Source organism: Salmo trutta, chromosome 22 (assembly GCF_901001165.1).
Source record: "Salmo trutta chromosome 22, fSalTru1.1, whole genome shotgun sequence".
NCBI lineage: Eukaryota > Metazoa > Chordata > Actinopteri > Salmoniformes > Salmonidae > Salmo > Salmo trutta.
Window position 1 is genome coordinate 29,194,201 of NC_042978.1, and position 22,733 is coordinate 29,216,933.

The 22,733-nt window shown below is 43.4% G+C and overlaps 1 protein-coding gene across 8 annotated transcripts in view; it reads right to left on the reverse strand.

The window, feature by feature from the left end:
- Positions 1 to 22,733, reverse strand: part of LOC115158548 (nucleoprotein TPR) — a 40,457-nt gene that overhangs the window by 13,973 nt on the left and 3,751 nt on the right. For all 8 annotated transcript variants that reach the window (XM_029707641.1, XM_029707638.1, XM_029707643.1 and 5 more), the window contains exons 7-32: positions 22,464 to 22,637; positions 22,141 to 22,228; positions 21,890 to 22,030; positions 21,519 to 21,625; positions 21,116 to 21,313; positions 17,649 to 17,756; positions 17,262 to 17,488; positions 16,840 to 17,003; positions 16,497 to 16,630; positions 16,047 to 16,195; positions 15,639 to 15,801; positions 15,330 to 15,464; positions 15,059 to 15,199; positions 14,604 to 14,778; positions 7,785 to 7,951; positions 7,332 to 7,484; positions 6,984 to 7,100; positions 6,521 to 6,724; positions 6,098 to 6,285; positions 5,845 to 5,992; positions 5,497 to 5,634; positions 5,154 to 5,285; positions 3,343 to 3,473; positions 2,879 to 3,089; positions 2,400 to 2,546; positions 2,021 to 2,219 (exon numbers count right to left, since the gene is read on the reverse strand). In XM_029707641.1, the coding sequence (XP_029563501.1) occupies positions 2,021 to 2,219; positions 2,400 to 2,546; positions 2,879 to 3,089; positions 3,343 to 3,473; positions 5,154 to 5,285; positions 5,497 to 5,634; positions 5,845 to 5,992; positions 6,098 to 6,285; positions 6,521 to 6,724; positions 6,984 to 7,100; positions 7,332 to 7,484; positions 7,785 to 7,951; positions 14,604 to 14,778; positions 15,059 to 15,199; positions 15,330 to 15,464; positions 15,639 to 15,801; positions 16,047 to 16,195; positions 16,497 to 16,630; positions 16,840 to 17,003; positions 17,262 to 17,488; positions 17,649 to 17,756; positions 21,116 to 21,313; positions 21,519 to 21,625; positions 21,890 to 22,030; positions 22,141 to 22,228; positions 22,464 to 22,637 (4,039 nt within the window). The remainder of the gene's footprint in view (positions 1 to 2,020; positions 2,220 to 2,399; positions 2,547 to 2,878; positions 3,090 to 3,342; positions 3,474 to 5,153; positions 5,286 to 5,496; positions 5,635 to 5,844; positions 5,993 to 6,097; positions 6,286 to 6,520; positions 6,725 to 6,983; positions 7,101 to 7,331; positions 7,485 to 7,784; positions 7,952 to 14,603; positions 14,779 to 15,058; positions 15,200 to 15,329; positions 15,465 to 15,638; positions 15,802 to 16,046; positions 16,196 to 16,496; positions 16,631 to 16,839; positions 17,004 to 17,261; positions 17,489 to 17,648; positions 17,757 to 21,115; positions 21,314 to 21,518; positions 21,626 to 21,889; positions 22,031 to 22,140; positions 22,229 to 22,463; positions 22,638 to 22,733) is intronic.

Below are 22,733 nucleotides of genomic sequence, written 5' to 3' on the forward strand. Positions count from 1 at the left end.
TGGGACCAAGAGACTGAAAAACAGCTTCCATCAGCCATCACTAGCCGGCCTCCACCTAGTACACTGCCCTTAGTCATGGTCGCTAGCTGGCTACCACCCAGTTACTCAACCCTGCACCTTAGAGGCTGCTGCCCCATGTACATGGAACACTGGTCACTTGAATAATGTTTACATACTTTTTTTCTAATTTCATTTGAATATACTGTGTTCTTGTCAATGCCACTCCGACATTTCTATATCTATCTATATATTTCTTAATTACATTCTTTAGATTGTGTATTGTTAGATACTACTGCACTGTAGCATTTTGCTACACCCGCAATATCATCTGCTAAACGTATGTATGTGACCAATAAAATGTTATTTGATTTTACCTTTGATAAAGACCCTGTTTTTAGACATTGGGTTGAACATTGCACTCCAACACATCTTGATATTCTGCTGATTCCATGTCTTGCACACATTCAAGGTCCCCAGTACCATAAGCAGCAAAGCAACCCCACAGCATTATCAAACCTCCCCATGTTTGGTTGTAAGGAGGGGGTTATTATCTTTGAATGCTGAAGGACACAAGAAAGCCTGACTGATCTTCTCAAAAACCCACCTAAACTAGCCTAAATCCTGGGGGAAATGTTCTGTGGACCAATATATCAAAGTTACAGCTCTTCGGTAATACAGATCACTGCTGTGGGGATATCCATCACCTCTGGTGAGCCATCGGGGACACCGGTCCCCCATGTTAGGGTCCTGTTAACTCAGGCTAGCTTGGCATGCTAGCCTGCGACGGAGGCTCTTCACAGTGAAGAGGGCACAGTGTAGACAGGAGCCAGGGGAGGCTAAAGCTTCCTGGAAATGTTGCAGCCCAAGGCAAGCGGAGCACACCAAGTAGGTGTCTTTGGCCGATGTCTTGTTTCCACAGGAGCAGATTCGTGCCGGGAGCTTTCCTCGTTTGGGGTGGGAGATTCTTTTGCCGCCATAGCTTGTATACTATGTTTTTAGCTGTCCGAAAAAAAACTCTCGGTAGGCTAGTCCGATAACTCACTAATCACTAGCTATCTCTGACGGCGGCACTCTGTGTGATGGCCGGATACCGTTTCCGAAACAGGTAAGAAAAGATAGCTCGGTGTAGCTAGTAAACTTTTCTTGTTGAAGTAAAACTACCGTGGCTAGCTTGCTAACGACTAGTCACTGTTTGGATACAGCTAACTTGGTCGTGAATGAGTTACCCGTGTCACAGCTGTACCCGTTCCTCCCTCAAATAAATTTCCTCTAACTATGGTGAAGGAAAATTGTCACTACCGCTCAGTCCTGAGAATAGCGAGTTGTAAGCTCACGTCTGAACAGTTTAGCTAATTCTGGAAAACGCAGTCGCCGTGTCAAGGTAAGCTTTCTGATGTGTGGTGTTTGAATGACTCATACCGCGTTGGACTTTTTGTAGGGTAGGAGGGACACCCTTCCCAGACGCACACGTCGTCTCGACATCCAGCCAATAATGGCTGGCGTAGTGTAATAAAAGCTGCTGACGAATACGCTGGGGGCATATCCCGTAAGTGAAATACCGAAACAAATCTTTGAAAGAAAACAGCAGTTGATGTAGGGCACCTCTCAAAAATGTAAGAATTATAGCAGTTTGCTTCTGAAGAGTGGGCCAAATTGCTAGTGGAAAGGTGCAGCAGGGTCATTTGTCTGCAGTAATCTTGCCTGCAGTAATCTTTGCAACCAAGTACTAGCTCCAGGGTGCCAATTACTTAAAAAAATAAAGACAACTGGCATGGACTAAATACAAATTCTAAACTTCATTTCACAAAAATAAAATTTGTTATGCAATGCTGAAGATCCAATAACAAGGTGTGGAGACCAAAAGTGTTTTTAATTTCAACTTATTTTAGAAGAAAAATGGAATCATTTAAGAAAAGTGCAAGGGTGGCAAAATATTTGGCCGCAACTGTATACCTCGATGCAAACCTCAGCCACACTCAAGCTTGCACCACAGTCAGGTTTGTCTGGCCTGGCCTCTTACCCATAAGCTGGTTGATCCTCTGCTTGGCCCCGACAAAGGCCTTCCTGGTCTTCTCCTCCTTCTCAGCCATCTGCTGTCTGAGGGTGTCCTCCTGGGAGGCCTTCTCCTGCAGCTCCTGTCTCAGCCTGGTCAGCTCTGTCTGCAGCCTGGAGGCCTGCTCCTGCGACCCGCGCACCTCCGCCTCACGCTCACCTACCACCTGAGAGGAACACACCATGGTTTGTGTTGGGAATATGGTTTTATATAACCAGGTACCTTTACCACCCTTTCTGAGCCAGTGTTTCTCTTAACCCTCTGCCCAATAGGCATTTACAATTTTGGTGAAAGTTATCCTGGATGTTGCCTGAGAAAAAAAGTATAGGGGAAACACTGCTCTGACCTTGTTGAGGTTGTCCAGCTGTCCCTCCAGGTCTTTGGTCCGGGTCTCAGCCTGTCCCAGGGAGTCCCTCAGACCCTGGAGCTCCTGGGCTGAGGCCTGCTGGGCCTCCTGCTCCTGGGCTGGGGTGGATGCTGCCTCCAACACCATCTGGAGAGGAGATCAGTCCAACACTGAATTAATTACGGCAGAATTCACACACTGGGAATGTCTATTTAAATCAAGGACATCAGGTTAGACATTGAGTGTTCAACTTGATCCCACCTAGACCAGCACATTTGTTATTCAGTGGCAACATGAGTAAGGGTATTATTAGATTCATGAGAAAACAATTGAGATGAATCTTGTTCTTGAATCTTGGGAGTCTGAGTGAATTCAAGGCTGGGTTTCATGAAACAGCTTAGTTACAAATCAATACATTTTTTTTTTAAACTTTGCCCTGTACAAAACCAGAACAGGTACCAGGTGTTTCAACAACTGACCTTGTCGTGCTCCACCTTGAGCTCCTCATACTGTGTCTTGTAGCGGCGTCCGATCTTCTTGACCTGAGTGATGGTGCGGAACTTCTCCTGCATGTCCAGGTTCTTGGCCTCCACACTCCTCTTCAGAGCATCCCTGTCAGAGGTCACCTTCCCCAGACCCTCACGCAGCATCTGCACCTGGCTCTGCAGGGACGTCACCGAGCCGCCACTCCTACAGGGAGATCATACGTTAATATAAAACATCCCAAAATACTTTTTATAGTACAACCAGCAGATTCTCACTTTTTATGTCTTGCGTTGCTTGCCATTTCATTGTGTAGCATGGTGCTTTTCAATGAGGAGCCTATTTTGTAATTCAGCTTCCTTGCTACCATGTAATAACAGAAAAGTCAAACTGAGCGGTATTCAGTTTTGGATTCCAGGCTATATATTCTGTTTGTATTACAGACTAGGCTAACTCTCACCTGGCCACCTCAGCCTTGAGTCTGCCCGTCTCCTCAGTGAGCTGCTGGATGCGTTTGAGGTGAGCCTCCTTCTCAGAGTGGAGACGCTTGTACTCCTCTGGGTCTGTGTCCTTCTGCTGGCTCACCAGGTGCTATAGGGGCACACAGGAGTTAAACAGAACACATTACGATTCAAATCCAAAGTCAATTAACCTGTCTGGGGTATGTGGGACGATTTCGTCCCACCTACGTAACAGCTACTGAAATTCCAGTGGCGCGATTTTTGAATCGTTAGAAATACTATTACTTCAATTTCTCAAACATATGACTATTTTACAGCTATTTAAAGACAAGAATCTCGTTAATCTAACCCCACTGTCCGATTTCAAAAAGGCTTTACAACGAAAGCAAAACATTAGATTATGTCAGCAGAGTGCCCAGCCAGAAAAAATCAGACAGCCATTTTTCAAGCTAGCATATCATGTCACATAAACCCAAACCACAGCTAAATGCAGCACTAACCTTTGATGATCTTCATCAGATGACACACCTAGGACATTGTGTTATACAATACATGCATGTCTGTTCAATCAAGTTCATATTTATATCAAAAAACAGCTTTTTGCATTAGCATGTGACGTTCAGAAAACGCATAACCCCCGGCAAACTTCCGTTGAATTTACTAACAGTTTGCTAAATTACTCACGATAAACGTTCACAAAAAGCATAACAATTATTTTAAGAATTATAGATACATTACTCCTCTATGCACTCGATATGTCCGATTTTAAAATAGCTTTTCGGATGAAGCACATTTTGCAATAATCTAAGTACATAGCCCGGCATTACAGGGCTAGCTATTTAGATACCCACCCAGGTCAGCATCCACCAAAATCACATTTCCTATAAGAAAAATGTTCTTACCTTGCTTGTTCTTCATCAGAATACACTGCCAGGACTTCTACTTCAATAACAAATGTAGGTTTGGTCCCAAATAATCCATCGTTATATCCAAACAGCGACGTTTTGTTCGTGAGTTCTAGAATGCTTCTTCCCGGTCTCGCGCATGGCGCATTGGCGTGTCAAAAATGTCTAAATATTCCATTACCGTACTTCGAAGCATGTCAACCGCTGTTTAAAACCAATTTTTATGCCATTTATGTCGTAGATTAGTGATAATATTCCGACCGGGAGTATGCATTGAGCCTAAACAGCCGAATAAAATTTCTCCTCAGAAGCGACTCATGCACGCGCATCATTCAAAGGTCCTCTGAGCATCCACTTACAAAAGGCGATAATCTGTTTCAACCTGAGGCTCCCTCGTAAACCTTCAGTTATTTCGCTGGCTCTGAGAGCCTATTGGAGCCCTGGGAATTGTCACGTTACAGCTAAGATCCTTACTTTTCAATAAAAAGATGCAAGACGCACGACTCCTTGTCAGACAGGGTACTTCCTGCTTGAAACCTTGTCAGGTTTTTGCCTGCCATAGGAGTTCTGTTATACTCACAGACACCATTCAAACAGTTTTAGAAAATTCAGAGTGTTTTCTATCCAAACCTGAACAATAATATGCATATTCTAGCTTCTGAGTTGGTGTAGGAGGCAGTTAAAAATGGGAACATATTTTTTCCAAAATTCTCAATACTGCCCCCTACCCCAAACAGGTTAACAGGCTTTCGGACCTTAGACAAACTGAGTCACAAGGAATTGTACTTTGAGAATGTTTTTAATGTTTTATTTGGGGTGGGGGTATTTGTTTTCTGTCGTTGAGTAATATCTCATGGGTATGTTATAATACGATTGGGACAAATTGTGTAAGGAATAACACTAACCTGTGTTCTGGCCTTCCAGCGTTTGATGTCCTCTTCCAGAATCCTCTTCTCTGCTTGCAGCATGCCACTCTTCTCACTCAGTTCAGCGTTGGACTCCTGCATGGGCATTATGTCCGACTCCAGCTTACGCACCTGACAGACAGGGAGAGAGATATGAAGAAAATCTCAATCCCAAAAAAAAAAATATATATAGATTTGGCCTCTTGCCTAAAACAGGCTCCCACCCCAAAAAAACAGGGACCAAATTCACAGGTTTCCAGAGAAAAATGACTTAAGATAGGATTTTGTTATCATAACCAAAGGTTGGTGCCTTGACACTGAGAAAGTAAACCCGCCGTCTTACTTTAGCCTGTGTCTGCTGGAGCTCATGCTCCATCCTCTCCTTCTCCTCCCTCAGCATCTTGTTGGTCTCCATCAAGACACTCATGGTCTCAGTCTTCTTCATCAGCTCATCGTGCTTAGCCAGGGTCTTAGCTGTCACCTGGGGTCAGGGGTTAAAGATCATAAGCAGCACTGAGATATTATCATCTTAAACTGCTCTCTCTTCCCACACCCTCTTCATTTATGAACAAAATCTGTTTTTCCACTCTCCATTGAACGGGCATTTTAGTCTCGGAAAAGGCTTAACCTGGGTCCAGGAAACTACCCTATGAAGCCATAAATCATTGGCTGTCCATAGTGTCCAGCTCACCTGCATTCGCTCTCTCTCAGCACTAAGGCTCTCCTGTAGTTCTCTCAGCTCTCTCTCCAGGTGCTCCACTCTCAGCCTATGGCGAAGACTCTCTCCTTGGGCCACCTCGAATCGAGACTCCGCTATCTCCTTCTCTCGGCGCACAAACCTGCAGTGTGACAGGGAGGGGACAGAGGATGATGAGAAAAAAGGGTGTTGTAGGAGTGAAGTGATTGTGTGAAATTGGATTTAAAATGGGGGGGGGGACCATTACCTGAGTATCTCAAGGACCTGGTCCTGAGACTTGCCTTCCTCCGTGAGGGAGATGTTCAGAGGGCTCTCGTTGGCCTGGCGCTGCAGGGTGGTGGCCATCTTGCAGCTCATGGTCTGAATCTGTTCATGGAGGAGGCTGTTCTGCCTCTGCAGCTCTTCAGAACGAGACACCACCTTAGACATCTCCTCCTGACAGAGAGTTCATAAACATTACAGCCTTGTGGTGTACACCAACTATGTAAACTGTACAACCCTTGCAAAAGTGAGTGGCAGTTTACAATCACTAGCTAGCATCCAACAAGTATAAAAATATATTTTACACTATCACCATCTACACTTCTAACCATTTGCCACCAACACCATATCTATTATTCATAATATAAGCATCTCCTTTGACTGCAGTCAATCAACTGCAAACACATACCTTGAGGATCCTCTCCTGTTCCTCCCAGGAGACTCTGGCCTCCAGCAGCTGAGCAGAGGCTCTCTGGGCCCTCTCCTCCAGCTGCTGTCTGAGCGTGGCTGCCTGCAGGGCCTGGGCCTTGGCTGCCTGGAGGGCCTCCACATCTGCAGCGTGGAGCATCATCTCACGCTCATACTTATCCTGTGCCTCCGACGCCAGCTTGGCCTGGGAGGGGGGAGAAGACCAGCATTATAGACAAGCTTTAGCTGACCTTCTAGCTGGAAAGCAATATATAATGTAGTTGATATGGATGTATGAACCAGTATCACAGTTTACATGGTTAGCGACAATCAAGCTAGGTAATGCTCTATAGCAAGCATGCGGAAAACAAGGTAGCAAATAGCTTTGTGAGATATGCCATATGAAAAGTAGGGACACCACTGCAACAAGGGCCAATTAGCCACGGCCCACTTCTCCCTCTCACCTGCTCCTGGCTGTCCAGCATGGCCTGCTGTTCCTGGGCTGCTGCCACCACCGCCATCTGTAGAGCCTCCTGGTGGTCCGCCTGAACACTGCTCAGACTCCTCCTCAGCTCAGCCACCTGACACACACAGGGATAAGGAAAGCAGGAATTTAGAAATTAAATGTGTGCAACAATGGGGACCCCTGCATTGTGTGAACCCAGCACCTATGTGCGCACTGGATGTGGTTAAATAATACAGAATGCATCACCTACCATTTTAGCTATATAGTGTGGAAATGTTCCCTTAATAGTCATACTAAAGCACTGTAAGGGAATAGATGTTTAGCAATGGTCCTCTCTGCATCATACCTGCTGCTCCACAGAGGCCAGGGCTTTCATCTTCTCCTCCTGCAGGCCCTGCTTCTCCTTCTCTGCCTCCAGGAGCTTTTTCTCCAACTGACGGTGCTGCTCCTGGGATTCCTTCACACGCTCCTCGATGGCAGACCGAGCCTGCTCTGTCACCTAGAGAGAGTGCCAGAGGGATTTAGGACTGTACCGTTTATGATAAGGGCATGAGGACTCAAGTTGGAAGGTCATGGTGTTTTTTTTTTTTTACTTAGTCATTTTTATATATCTCTGCATACAGTATGAAGAAGTTAAACGTAGTTTCGTGAGCCAATACTAACAAGCATTAGCGCAATGACTGGAAGTCTACTGGTACGCTAGCATACAGTACAATGGTATCCATGAGTATCCTACTAAGGGCTTAGGGGCCAGGGTAGTATCCTACTAAGGACTTAGGGGCCAGGGTGGAGTCCTGACCTGCATCTCCTTGTCCAGGGACTCCTCTAGGCTCTGGGCCATGGCTCTGTACAGCTCCATGCTGGAGGTGGCTGTCCTCAGCTGCTGTATCAGCTCCTCTGCCCGTGTCTCTGCCTGCTTCAGGCGGCCATGCAGATCCTCAGAGTCCCCTTCTGAAACCTGGAGACCTTGAGGGGTGGGGAGTTAACCTGTTAGGGCTAGGGGGCAGTATTTACACGGCCGGATAAAAAACGTACCCGATTTAATCTGGTTACTACTCCTGCCCAAGAACTAGAATATGCATATAATTATTGGCTTTGGATAGAAAACACCCTAAAGTTTCTAAAACTGTTTCAATGGTGTCTGAGTATAACAGAACTCCTATGGCAGGCCAAAACATGAGAAAGTTTCATGCAGGAAGTGGCCTGTCTGACAAGGAGTCGTTCTTCTTGTCTCTGTTTATTGAAGAGTGGGGATCTTAGCTGTAACGTGACACTTCCTACGGCTTCCATAGGCTCTCAGAACCCGGGAAAAAGTTGAACGATGACGAGGCAGCCTCAGGCTGAAACACAATCGATAAGAAGGTAAACAGCCGATAAGAAGACAAAGGAATTAGGCGCGTGCCCGATTCGACCCCGTGCTGTATTTTCTTTCGGCTGTTTACCTAATTGCAGATTCCCGGTCGGAATATTATCGCTTTTTTTACGAGAAAAAAGGCGTAAATTGATTTTAAACAGCGGTTGACATGCTTCGAAGTACGGTAATGAAATATTTAGAAATCTTTTGTCACGAAATGCGCCGTGCGCATGACCGTTATTTACCATTGGGATAGTGTCTTGAACGCATGAACAAAACGTCGCTGTTGGAACATAACTATGGATTATTTTGGACCAAACCTACATTTGTTATTGAAGTAGAAGTCCTGGGAGTGCATTCTGATGAAGAACAGGAAAGGTAATCAAACTTTTCTAATAGTAAATCTGACTTTGGTGAAGGCTAAACTTGGTGGGTGTCTAAATAGCTAGCCCTGTGATGCCGGGCTATCTACTTAGAATATTGCAAAATGTGCTTTAACCGAAAAGCTATTTTAAAATCGGACATATCGAGTGCATAGAGGAGTTCTGTATCTATAATTCTTAAAATAATTGTTATGCTTTTTGTGAACGTTTATCGTGAGTAATTTAGTAAATTGTTAGTAAATTCATCTGAAGTTTGCGGGGGGTATGCTAGTTCTGAACGTCACATGCTAATGTAAAAAGCTGGTTTTTGATCTAAATATGAACTTGATTGAACAAAACATGCATGTATTGTATAACATAATGTCCTAGGTGTGTCATCTGATGAAGATCATCAAAGGTTAGTGCTGCATTTAGCTGTCTTCTGGGTTTTTGTGACATTATATGCTAGCTTGAAAAATGGGTGTCTGATTATTTCTGGCTGGGTACTCTGCTGACATAATCTAATGTTTTGCTTTCGTTGTAAAGCCTTTTTGAAATCGGACAGTGTGGTTAGATTAACGAGAGTCTTGTCTTTAAATAGCTGTAAAATAGTCATATGTTTGAGAAATTGAAGTAATAGCATTTTTAAGGTATTTGAAAATCGCGCCACGATTTGGTGCCACCTGCCCTAGAGAGGTTAAGAGGTGAGGGGGAAAGATGAGAAGATGAGGTGAGGAAAGGCGAGAAAGAGTTAAGTGCCACAGACTGAGAGCACAGCTAGCATGGGCAGCATAGAACGAGAACCCTAATAAAACCTCCATAACGCCGCGAATGGTGCATGCTCCAGAACACACCCTCCAGGACTGTTTCAGGGTTTTATTTAGCCTGTTTTACTACATTTCCTATAAAATGTCATAAGACAAACTAATGAAAGCATAGCTGTAGACACTGAGCTGTAGCTACATGGAAAACTAGGACACATCCCACAGCTTTAACCTCTCTTGGGTAGGGGGGGGGCAGTATTTTCACAGCCGGATGAAAAACGTACCCAAATTAAACTGCCTACTACTCGGGCCCAGAAACTAGAATATGCATATTATTAGTAGATTTGGATAGAAAACACTCTGAAGTTTCTAAAACTGTTTGAATGATGTCTGTGAGTATAACAGAACGCATATGGCAGGCAAAAACCTGAGAAAAATCCAACCAGGAAGTTGAAAATCTGAGGCTGTAGTTTTTTAAAATTAATTCCCTTTCCAAACTACAGTGACTTAGGGGTCATTTTGCAATTCCTAAGTCTTCCACTAGATGTCAACAGTTGTTAGAAAGTTGTTTGAGGCTTCTATGGTGAATTTTGAGGGAATAACAGCTGGTTCAAGCAGTGGACTGTCTGAGGTCATGTAGTTACTTCATGCGCGTCCACGCATGGCTAGCATTTTTTTTTTTATTGATTATTTATGTTAAAAGCACCCTAAGGATTGATTGTAAACATCGTTTGACATGTTTCTACAAATGGTAATGGAACTTTTGAGCTTTTCGTCTATTGATTTGCGCCCCCGCCTTGTGCCTTTGGAATAGTGTTCTGGACGCGCCAACAAAACGGAGGTATTTGGACTTTATCGAACAAATGAACATTTCTTGTGGAAGTGGGAGTCCTGCGAATGCATTCCGCTGAGGATCAGCAAAGGTAAAGAAAGATTTAACACACCAATTTAGAGTTTTGTTGATGCCAGAACTTGGCGGGTAACTGTATAGCTTGCATTGATGGCTGAGTTCTGTACTCAGAATATTGAACAATGTGCTTTCTCCGTAAAGTTATTTTGAAATCTGACACAGCGGTTGCATTAAGAAGTAGTATATCTATAATTCTTTAAATAATTATATATTTTGTTAACGTTTATGATGAGTATTTCTGTAAATGAATGTGCACATTCACTGGAAGTTTTGGGAGGCAAACATTTTCTGAACATCATGCGCCAATGTAAAATGCTGTTTTTGGATACAAATGTGAACTTGATTGAACAAAACATACATGTATTGTGTAACATGATGTCCTATGAGTGTCATCTGATGAAGATCGTCACAGGTTAGCGCTTAATTTTAGCTGTATTTCTGGTTTTTGTGACGCCTCTCCATGCTAGGAAAATGGCTGTGTGGCTTTTCTTGTTTCGGTGGTGTCCTAACATAATCTAATGTTTTGCTTTCGCTGTAAAGCCTTTTTGAAATCGGACAATGTGGTTGCATTAAGGAGAAGTGTATCTTTAAAATGGTGTAAAATAGTCGTATGTTTGAGAAATTTGAATTATGAGATTTTGGTCGTTTTGAATTTGCCGCCCTGCTATTTCACTGGCTGTTGGGAGTGTGTCCCGCAGGTGGGACGGTCACATCCCACATACCCAAGAGAGGTTAATAAGTAAACATGCTAACAAACGTTTCTGCTATGAAACTAAATAACGTTTCTGCTATGAAACTAAATAACAACTGCACTCTGACCCACAACTTATTTGTAGTGATGCATCGAAATTACATTTTTGGTCGACACTCGATACTTTCCTTGGCAAAAAACCCGATAAGCAATATTTAATTTTAGCTGCCTTTTAAAATCATTCTAGTACAGTTAAATAGTTTACACTCACAGGCAGCGGTCCAAGGCACTGCATCTCAGTGCAAGAGGCGTCACTACAGTCCCTGGTTCGAATCCAGGCTGTATCACATCCGACCGTGATTGGGAGGCCCATAAGACGGCGCACAATTGGCCCAGCGTCGTCCGGGTTTGACCGGGGTAGGCCGTCATTGTAAATAAGAATTTGTTCTTAACTGACTTGCCTAGTTAAATAAAAGGTTACACACACAGACCAAAACGTAATTTTGTTGTCATGTACGCATGTTCCCATTACCAGTAAAACATAATCAAAACCTATTTCTTTCACTTACTTGTCGTTTCGTTGTTCAGTCGTTTCATTGTCAACCAGGATTTCTATGGAACGCCGTTTGGGTCTTTGCATGTCAAAAAAAGAGCTTGTTGACTAATCAGGACCTGAATATCCGTCACAATTTAACGCATTCATTAATTTTATGTAGTTATTACAGAATCACTCGTATTTCAAAAGTCACAACGATTTATCGATATGTATGCTATGATGCTGGTAAAGTTGTCTCACGCACCTACAGTGCTGGTCTTAAAAAAAAGCTAGCTAGCTCATGGATGCAAACAATGTTCTTCCCCAAAAACGACAATCCGTTAGCTAGCTAACTATATAGCTAGGTGTCATCTACAATAACCCTAATTTATAAGACAGTTCTTATTTGACTAATGGTGGTCCGACTCATCTATGTGAAGCTAGCCACAATAGGGATTGGCCACAACAGGGGACTTTGCAGTTAGCCTTCAAAATCAAAGTATGTCATTGACAGCGATGCAAATGAATACAAATAGTAGAATTATGCCATAATTGAATAGATCATGCTAAACGAGGTTGGAATGTTATATAAAATCAACAAAAGACAATTTGACAAAAATCTGTTGAAATCATAGTTCCCTGTGGCTCAGTTGGTAGAGCATGGTGTTTGCTACGCCAGCATGGTGTGTGCAACGCCAGGGTTGTGGGTTCGATTCCCACGGGGGGCCAGTACAAAAAAAAATAAAAAATGAAATGAATGAAATGTATGTATTCACTACTGTAAGTCGCTCTGGATAAGAGCGTCTGCTAAATGACTAAAATGTAAATGTAAATCATACTTTAGAATTGCATTGGGGGCAGCAGGTAGCCTAGTGGTTAGAGCGTTGGACTAGTAACCGAAAGGTTGCAAGATCGAATCCCCGAGCTGACGAGGTAAAAATATGTAGTTCTGCCCCTGAGCAAGGCAGTTAACCCACTGTTCCTAGGCCGTCATTGAAAGTAAGAATTTGTTCTTAACTGACATGCCTAGTTAAATAAAGGTAAATATATATACACACACACTTATTTCACTGTACAGCCTTACCTATGGATTGTGGATCAATGCCATGGGGTACCAGTCTACTCAGTGCCACACAGAACATTAGCATCGTAGCTCTTATTGCGGGACTTTGAAACAACTGTAAATTGAGCCACATTTATTGTCAACCTGTCTATTGAACACTATTCCTGAGGAAAAACAATACTATGTGGATGTTTTGGAGTCTGATAACTCTGAGGAGGACGTTGGGAAAAAATATATTGGGTATTGAGTAGACTGATACCCCATTTCATTGATCCCCAATCCTTAGGTAAAGCTGTACAGTGCAATATGAATGTCAATACACACAATAGGCTGACTGGGGAGGTGACTTCACAGTCATGCGATAAGAGCTACAATGCTCATATTTGCGTCAACTCTTCACAGTTGTGTTCTTTGGGTGTCACCGAGTAGACTGATATTCCATTGCTTCACATTCCAACCTTGTTTAACATTACCTAGTCTAAATATGGCATGATTCCACCAATTGTAACCTTCTGCATCCCTTTCAAAGAGGTACTTTTATTTTGAAGGTAAACAGCAAATTCCACTATTGTGCCTAATCCTTATTGTGGCTAGCTTCACAACACATAACCTGGTCTGGTCGAGCCTCACTAGCCAAATTAAGCTGCTTATAATGTTAGTTTTGGGCAACAGGGTTAAGTAGCTGGCTAGCTATTTATTTTCATGAACCAAAGTTAAATTTCAATAGGTGAACAACAAGTGGCTACCTAGCTAATACTTACAAGGATTCCTAAATCATTGCTAAGAATAACGAAAATGACTGCAGTTTCAACTGGTCATTGTTTTTCAGGCTGGTTGTACTGGTGTTAGCTAGGTACCAAGCTAAAGCTAGCCAGCCCAGAAGTAGCAGTCAAACAAATAATACTTTATTACCAACGTGGTATTCTAAACACATCGTTCGTAGCCGGTGTTTGCAGACTTTTTTGTACAGCTTTGACAGTGCTACTGATGGTAGTGGTGGGGCTTGGCTTGCATGTGCAATTTCAGAACACACAACATTCTATAATAGAACTGTTATTTGACGGGTCAAACGAAAATCAAAGTGTTATTTGCGTGCATCTTTGACACGCAAAAGACCCAAACAGCATTCCATAGTATGTTGTGACGCTAATAGCAGTGAAGCTATTACTGTCCCAAAAGCCAACATTACCCACGACAGAGAACAGTTGATTGTCAAGGGCAATGAATTCCATTACCTTGGCGTTAAATGGATTTCGCATTGAGTTGTCTCACCGAAATGTTCTTACTCTTTCAAATGACTGCTCGACTTGTTGACTGCTCGATCCACACAGCAGACATTGTGGACTAGGTTGGGAATGCTGTGTTGCACGTGTAGCGCAAAATTCTACATGGCACCATTACGTCATGTACCTACGTTATATAGGTATGCACGTCAGCTTTGACATCGGTTTTTCACATCTGCGTTAAACTAGACATCGGGCCGATACCGATGTTGGCATTTTTAGCAAATATCGTCCGATTCTGATATGTTCACCGATATATCGGGCATCCCTACTTATTTCATAGATTCATGACAGTGTTAGACAAAGAAAGGAAAGTTAACTTCAAAACGTGATGTTTATTTGGAATGTGCAGCTGTTGTTGATAAGTGATGAATCTGCTAGCTTCTGACATGACTGCAAGTCTGACATTTAGCTGGGAAATTTGAAAACTATCAGAGGCTATTTAAAGACAGGACAGCAAACTGGGATTTAAACACTCTTAAAATAGTAATTGTGTAAGTGGCTGTATTGAAGAAAACGCCAACTGAGTATTATCCACATTCGAGCCATTCCAACATTCAGGCTACAAGAACTTCTATGAGTGGTTCCAGAACATTCTATGATGTCTCAGAAGGCAGTGAACCTGATGCGATTCTGTACATTGTATGTACTCTTACCTCTGATGCCCATGGGAGTGGGCGGGGAGCTCAGGGACAGACGACCACCCTCTCCACTGCCCTGCTGCAGCCTGAGAGAGCTCACCTCCAGCTGGGCAGCACTAAGCTGATCCCTGGTCTTCTGGAGCAGGGCCGTCTGGGTCTCCAGCTGCCTCTTGGCATCCATTAGCTGCAACTGGATGGGGAAAGGCGAGGAAGGGTTGATTTTATGTATGTATGTATGTATGTATGTATGTATGTATGTATGTATGTATGTATGTATGTATGCATGTATGCATGCATGTATGTATGCATGTAACAAATGCTTTGAGTTCTGTCTTTTTGAAACAAGTCTCTTGGGGGAAAACAGTATAAGTGTTATATTAAAGGAGAAAGAGGAATAGAATCCAGGTAGATATAGAATCCAAGTGGGGGGGGTTGTAGTTGGACTTGGGATGATTGTTGGTTGGACTTACATCTTGGTTTCTGCTCAGCAGGTGACGTTGCTCCACCTCGTGCTCCAGTCTCTTATGCAGCTGGCCTATCTCCCTCTCCTGCTTCTCTATCTGAGCATTCAGACGCTGCCTGGTGTCTGTCTCGGAGCGCTCCAACGTGGCCTGGATGAGCACACAGGGAGAAAAGTTCAAACATGACACGAACGCAGAGAACAGTGCCTCAACCATTTTATGAGTGGTTAGTGTGAGATGTATCAATTGTTTTGAGATTGGTGTGTGTGTCTGTGTGTACCTCTATGGTCTTGAGGTTGGTGAGCAGCATGTTCTGTACTCGTTGTTGGGTCTGCATGGTCTCCTTCTCCTGGGTCAGTCTGGACTCCACTAGCTTCAGCATCTCCCTCTCCTTCCTGAGGCTCTCAGCACGACCCTGGAGGAGGAAAACACTCAGCTCAACTATGGCTTAGAAACTAGATGTAATACATGTATAGAAAGATGGCCCAAACCACTAACACACATTACGAGAGTGAGACTAGGTATTGTATTTTTTTCTAAAACAATGAACAAAATATTTGGGACACACAAACATGAGGTACACACACACCTCTGCCATGTTTAGTTTCTCCTGGGCAACCCTCAGGTCCTGGGTCATGGTGTGAACAGTCTGCTCACTCTTCTGGGCTGCAGCAGCCATCTTCTGTCCCTTCTCCATCAGAGAGGCAATCTCCTTCCTGTAGCCCTTCACATTATCCTGAAGCATCTCATACCTGGGGGGGGTACGTCACCAGGCAGATTCAGTAAGTTATCAAGCGAACTTTGCAAAAAATCTGAAATAACTTCATGTTCCCACAGAGAAAGACAAAATGTCCAAAACACTTTCTTCTGAAAGGGTTGCAAATTTCCAGTAACTTACCCACAAATTCCAAGGATTTCTGAAAAACCAGGGAATTTAACCCTAATCATGTGCCATTGTGTTGAATAGTGGCCTGAAAGTGATGTGCAATTCTCTTACCTCTTGGAGGTAAACTCCAGTTGGGTGGATATCTTGGCATTCTGGATTCTCTGGTCAGACACCTGCTCCTGTAGCTTCTCACTCTGCTCCATCAGGGCCTTGTCACTCTCAGACCTCTCCCTCTTATAGGAAGAGAACACTTCCTGCAACTAAAACACACCAAACAAGATGTTCCTCTAGATAAGAGTAATGCAACCATTTTGTATAAAACTAATTGAAAGATATTGTTTGTGATCTATCATAACATGGCGGTTTGGTGAAACAAAAAGGACAGATGTTTGATGTATCAAGCAATTCTGTATATACATGTACACTGATATGCAGAGTTCGGCTCTCAATGTTAAATGGTAGACTGCCACAGAATTCCTGTAGTTAGTAGGTGTATACTGCCCTCTAGTGACTAACTAAGAAAACGTGTAAAACACAGCGCAGAGGATTGTGGGGGCACACCTGTCGGAGGGCTGCCTTGGCCTCTACCACCTCGGTTGACTCTGTTGCCATAGTAATGATTCCAGTGGGTGTGGTGGGGGTGGCGGCTGGGGAGCGGCGGGGGGTGCTAGAGAACTCCTCAGCAGCTGCTGCACCTGAGACAAGAGGTCAGTACGTAATTAATATATACACATCCCAAAGTTTCCACTGGGACTGGGACAAAAATTACTTCTTAAAGAACCAAAAGCCTGCACACGGTATATGCTGCTCCAGTACTTTATTCATGCACCCAAATATACATTTCAGCTACACTAGCCTCATCAGGCCCTGAAGAAGGAAATATGTGAATTAATCTGAACCCGACCTTGCTGAGGGAAGCTCACTCCGGTGGCCTGAGCCAGCAGCACTCGGTACATGTCTCTCTGCCTAACGATGGACTCAGCCAGCTGCATCTGGTGGCCCCGCTGCTCTCGCAAAGCCTCCAGCTCTGTCTGGGCCTTCTCCAGACTGCGCTCCAGCTCACTGCACCTGGGGGTGGTTTGGAATGACCTTTATTTATCCACTGACAAATATTTTACTGACACAGGGGAACCAAAGGGGAAGGTAGAGCAGGAGCTACTACCATATTGCTTATGCCCATCCAACAATGTCAGATCCACAAAAGTATATAGTATCTAGTCGTTTCTGGATGGAAAAAAGGATAGTCGGACACTTATCTTGGGGGCTTGGGTTGAAAGCAAAACATAAATGATCTGCAAAGAATATGGACAATTAAGTATATCACACTTGGTGCCAGTGGTCTCTTCCTCCTCCCTCTCCTGTGCGTCGCTGAGCTCTCGGAGGGCCACCAGGAGGCGCTGGTTCTGCTGCTGGAGCTCCTCCACGCCACGGAACGTCACCAGGTGCTGCGTGATGACCTCCGACGTGCTGCTGATGTCAGCAGAGCTCACCTCCTCGTCGTGGGCTATGTGGTTACCACGCGCCTCCTCCAGCTCAATGAGTAGGACACGGATCTGGTGGGGTAGGGGGTGAAAAAGTTGTCCCAAACCTGTATTCTTAAAACCATCACTTTATGATCGACATTGTTGATTTTGATTGATTTTCCACACCTAATTCTATGACAATAGTGAGGTTTGCGAGGTTATAAGACAGGATAGTCTGTTTGGGCCCTACCTGCTGCCCCATGTCTGCAAGCTGCACATCAGACCTCTGGTTGTCTCTCTCCAGGACAGAAGAGCGCTTGTTGGCCTCGTCAGTCACCTTCTGCAAACGGTGCACCTCCTTAAACACAGTAACTAGTTATAAGTCCACTGAATGGTTTCTGCCACACTATAAGTGCACATCATACGCAAGTGCAGTGCAGTTCACGAATACCAACCAAGGGAAGCGGTATCAGAGCATCAAGTCTGACACCAACAGGCTCCTGAACAGCTTCTATCCCAAGCCATAAGACTACTAAATAGCTAACAAAATGTCCACCCACACACAATCTGCATTGACCATTCCATTATTGCACTGTCTATGCATATTCTACACCCACTTGATTTGCTCATGCACACACACAATCATATACGCTGCTGCTACTCTGTTAATCATATATCCCAATGCCTAGTCACCTTACCCCTATATATACACAGTTGAAGTCGGAAGTTTACATACACCTTTGCCAAATACATTTAAACTCAGTTTCACAATTCCTGACATTTAATCCTAGTAACAATTCCCTGTCTTAGGTCAGTTAGGATCACCACTTTATTTTAAGAATGTGAAATGTCAGAACAATAGTAGAGAAAATGATTTATTTCAGCTTTTATTTCTTTCATCACATTCCCAGTGGGTCAGAAGTTTACATACACTCAATTAGTATTGGGTAGCATTGCCTTTAAATTGTTTAACTTGGGTCAAACGTTTCTGGTAGCCTTCCACAAGCTTCCCACAATAAGTTGGGTGAATTTTGGCCCATTCCTCCTGACAGAGCCAGTGTAACTGAGTCAGGTTTGTAGGCCTCCTTGCTCGCACACACTTTTTCAGTTCTGCTTACATATTTTCTATAGGATTGAGGTCAGGGCTTTGTGATGGCCACTCCAATAACTTTACTTTGTTGTCCTTAAGCCCTTTTGCCACAACTTTGGAAGTATGCTTGGGGTCATTGTCCATTTGGAAGACCCATTTGCGACCAAGCTTCAACTTCCTGACTGATGTTTTGAGATGTTGCTTCAATATATCCACAATTTCCCCTTCCTCATGATGCCATATATTTTGTGAAGTGCACCAGTCCCTTCTGCACCAAAGCACCCCCACAACATGATGCTGCCACCCCCGTGCTTTACGGTTGGGATGGTGTACTTCAGCTTGCAAGCCTCACCCTTTTCCCTCCAAACATAACGATGGTCATTATGGCCAAACAGTTCCATTTTTGTTTCATCAGACCAGAGGACATTTCTCCAAAAAGTACAATCTTTGTCCCCATGTGCAGTTGCAAACCTTAGTCTGGCTTTTTATGGCGGTTTTGGAGCAGTGCTGAGCTGCCTTTCAGGTTATGTCGATATAGGACTCGTTTTACTGTGGATATAGATACTTTTGTTCCCGTTTCATCCAGCATCTTCACAAGGTCCTTTGCTGTTGTTCTGGGATTGATTTGCACTTTTCGCACCAAAGTAGGTTGATCTCTAGGAGACAGAACGCGTCTCATTTCTGAGCGGTATGACGGCTGTGTGGTCCCATGGTGTTTACACTTGCGTACTATTGTTTGTACAGATGAACGTAGTACCTTCAGGCATTTGGAAATTGCTCCCAAGGATGAACCAGATTTTCCCATGATGTCAAGCAAAGAGGCACTGAGTTTGAAGGTAGGCCTTGAAATACATCCACAGGTACACCTCCAATTGACTCAAATGATATCAATTAGTCTATCAGAAACTTCTAAAGCCTAAAGAATCTAATGAATTTTCCAAGCTGTTTAAAGGCAGTCAACTTTGTGTATGCAAACTTCTGACCCACTGGAATTGTGATACAGTGAGTTATAAGTGATATAATCTGTAAACAATTGTTGGAAAAATTACTTGTGTCATGCAAAGTAGATGTGCTAAACGACTTGCCAAAACTATAGTTTGATAACAAGAAATTTGTGGAATGGTTGAAAAACGAGTTTTAATGACTCCAACCTAAGTGTATGTAAACTTCCAACTTCAACTGTACAGTACCAGTCAAAAGTTTGGACACACCTACTCATTCAAGGCTTTCTTTATTTTTAATATTTTCTACAACGGTATGTACCTCTATCACTCCAGTTTCCCTGCACATTGTAAATGTGGTATTGGCAGTAACCCTGGAACAGACCCTTTATATACAGTACCAGTCAAAAGGTTGGACACACCTACTCATTAAAGGCTTTTTCTTTAAATGTTGAATATTTTCTACATTGCAGAATAATAGTGAATACATCAAAACTATGAAATAACATATGGAATTACGTAGTAACCAAAAAAAAGTGTATATTACTTTATATATTTCAACAAAGTAGCTACCCTTTGCCAAAAGTGTGCAAAGCTGTCAACAAGGCAATCTCTCAACCAGCTTCATGAGGTACTAAGCAAAGGAAAATGACAGTCCATCAGTACTTTAAGGCATTAAGTCAATACAGAAAATGAAGAACTGAATGTTTCAAGTGCAGTCCCAAAAACCATCAAGTGCTATGATGAAATTGGCTCTCATGAGGACGGACCACAAGAGGAAAGGAAGACCCAGAGTTACCTTTGCTGAAGAGGGTAAGTTATTTAGAGTTACCAGCCTCAGAAATTGCAGCCCAAATAAATGCTTCACAGAGTTCCAGTAACAGACACCTCAACTGTTCAGAAGAGACTGTGTGAATGAGGCCTTCATGGTCTAAATGCTGCAAAGAAACTACTACTTTCTTTTTTAACTAGGCAAGTCAGTTAAGAACAAATTCTTATTCACAATGATGGCCTACACTGGCCAAACCTGGATGACGCTGGGCCAATTGTGCACCGCCCTATGGGACTCCCAATCACGGCCAGTTGTGATACAGCCTGGATTCGAACTACTAAAGGATACCAATAAGAAGAATAGAATAGCTTGGGTCAAGAAACACGAGCAATGGACTGGTGCAAATCTGTCCTTTGGTCTGATGATTCCACACTTTTTTGGTTACTACATGATTCCATGTGTTATTTCATAGTTGATTTCTTCACCATTATTCTACAATGTAGAAAATACTAAAAATAAACCCTTGAATGAGTAGGTGTCCAAACTTCTGACAGGCACTGTATTTTAATTACTTTCTCATGTTATTATTTTTCGTACTACTTTATTTATTTTTTATTGATTTTGAAACAGCAAGCAAGAAAAGGCATTTCACTGTACTAGTGCATGTGACAAAAACTAACTAAAATACATTGCAGTTCACCAATACCAACTCAAATACATTATTTTCACTTACCCTAGACATTCTGCATGATACAGTTTAGTGCAGTTCAGAACCATCCCAAGCCATTGCATTTATCATGAGTTCACTGGATTGGTTTCTAATCATCCTTACATATCCTCAGATGTTTGACTAACAAAGGTCTCTTGGTCCTCTGTATGGCAATAATAAAATGCACAAACTAACACCCACACACCTTAACTGCCTGTTCCAGCTTGGATGAAAGGCTGGCCACAGATTTCTGCATGCGCTCATGCTCATCCCTCTGGCGTTTGAGGATGGGACCCTTAGCCTCCACCTCCTGCACTATGTCATCCAAGTACTTATTCACCCGCTTGTTCTCCACACGCTCCAGCTGCAGTGCCTCCTGGGTCTCCACATACGCTGTGTACAACTGGAGAGAAGAGGTCGCTCAAACAGTTATACAGTCCCACCCTCAAACATTGGTACTATGAGCGTAATGTGTTTTAATATAACCGTTTTCTTTGCAAAGTAAATCTCTGCAGATGAATTCTGTAAATGTTTAGTAAATATGTGACATGAAAATGTGTAACATAGAAGAGTCCTCTGTCACCAAAGCAGTACAACTGTGGCGTTACCTCCGTCAGCTTCATGCCAGGTTTGACTATCTTGGCCACGGCGACTGCGGTTGGGGACATAGTGGTAATCGTTTCCTCTGACAGCACTGAGGCTGCACCGGCAGAGCCTGGATACACACAACCATGCACAGGGTCAAAGTTTATCCTCCATCTCAAACTGAGGTCTCCATAGCGTGACCAAAGAAGCCACATCAACCTAACACAAATCAGTCAGTGGACAGTTTATATTAGCCATCGAATGCTCATTCAAATAACATCAAACTTGCTGGTAAAGAGGTTAATCCTGAGAGACATCGTCCAAAATAAAGCAATTTCACAGTCTAGTCAACTGTTCAGTAGAATCAGGCAAGATATTGTGTTTAAGGCCTGACCTCTGAGCTTAGTGTCGGACAGCAGTTCGTTGGCATTCTCCAGTTCTTTTTCCAAACTGATGATCCTCTCCTTCAGCTCAGCAGCCTCCTTGTCCTGACAGTCATCCATCTCCTGCAACCTCACCTCCAGGGCCTTGTTCGCTGTACAGAGGAAAGGAGACGATAATGGTAGCCTACTTGTGACAAGCAAACCAAGTGCCCATGTCTGAAGGTTTTGCATTGAGATGGTGTCCGTGTGATCTCTCGCTCACCCTCTCCAGCATCTTTCAGCAGCTTGTGCAGCTCCTCTACAGCCCCACTCAATTCCTCACTCTTGGACTCAGAGTCTGCAGCAGCTCCCTGGGAAGACAAGGTAAAGTGTTGTTGGCCAGTGTTGGGAAAGGAACAATGCACTTACTTATTCAATGCTTCACATTATCCACCACAAAAATGTTGCATGCACCCGTTAACAAAGAATTTCCCCAAAAGCTTACTTACAAAATAAACATCAAGGTAGCAATGACGTCCGCCATTATTAGGGAGCTATGGACTATCCATTAGAATCCAAAACAAATCCAAGACTTGTTCTACATACCTTGTACAAGTTGGAGAGCTTTATGTTGGCATTCAGCTCGTTTCTAAACTTCTCCTCCATGCTAGCCTGCTGCTCCTTATCCTCTTTCAGTTTGTTGATTATGTCTTCAGCCTGCTTCTGAAGGCTTTCATTTGAAGTCTTCAAACTGGTCACTTGGTCCTGGACTCTGTTCAACTACAACAACAACAAAAAACAACAGACAACTATAATGTTGACAGAGTACTGGGGGAGAAGCCAGTCATGTAATAGTTTGTTTTTGATATGTGAATG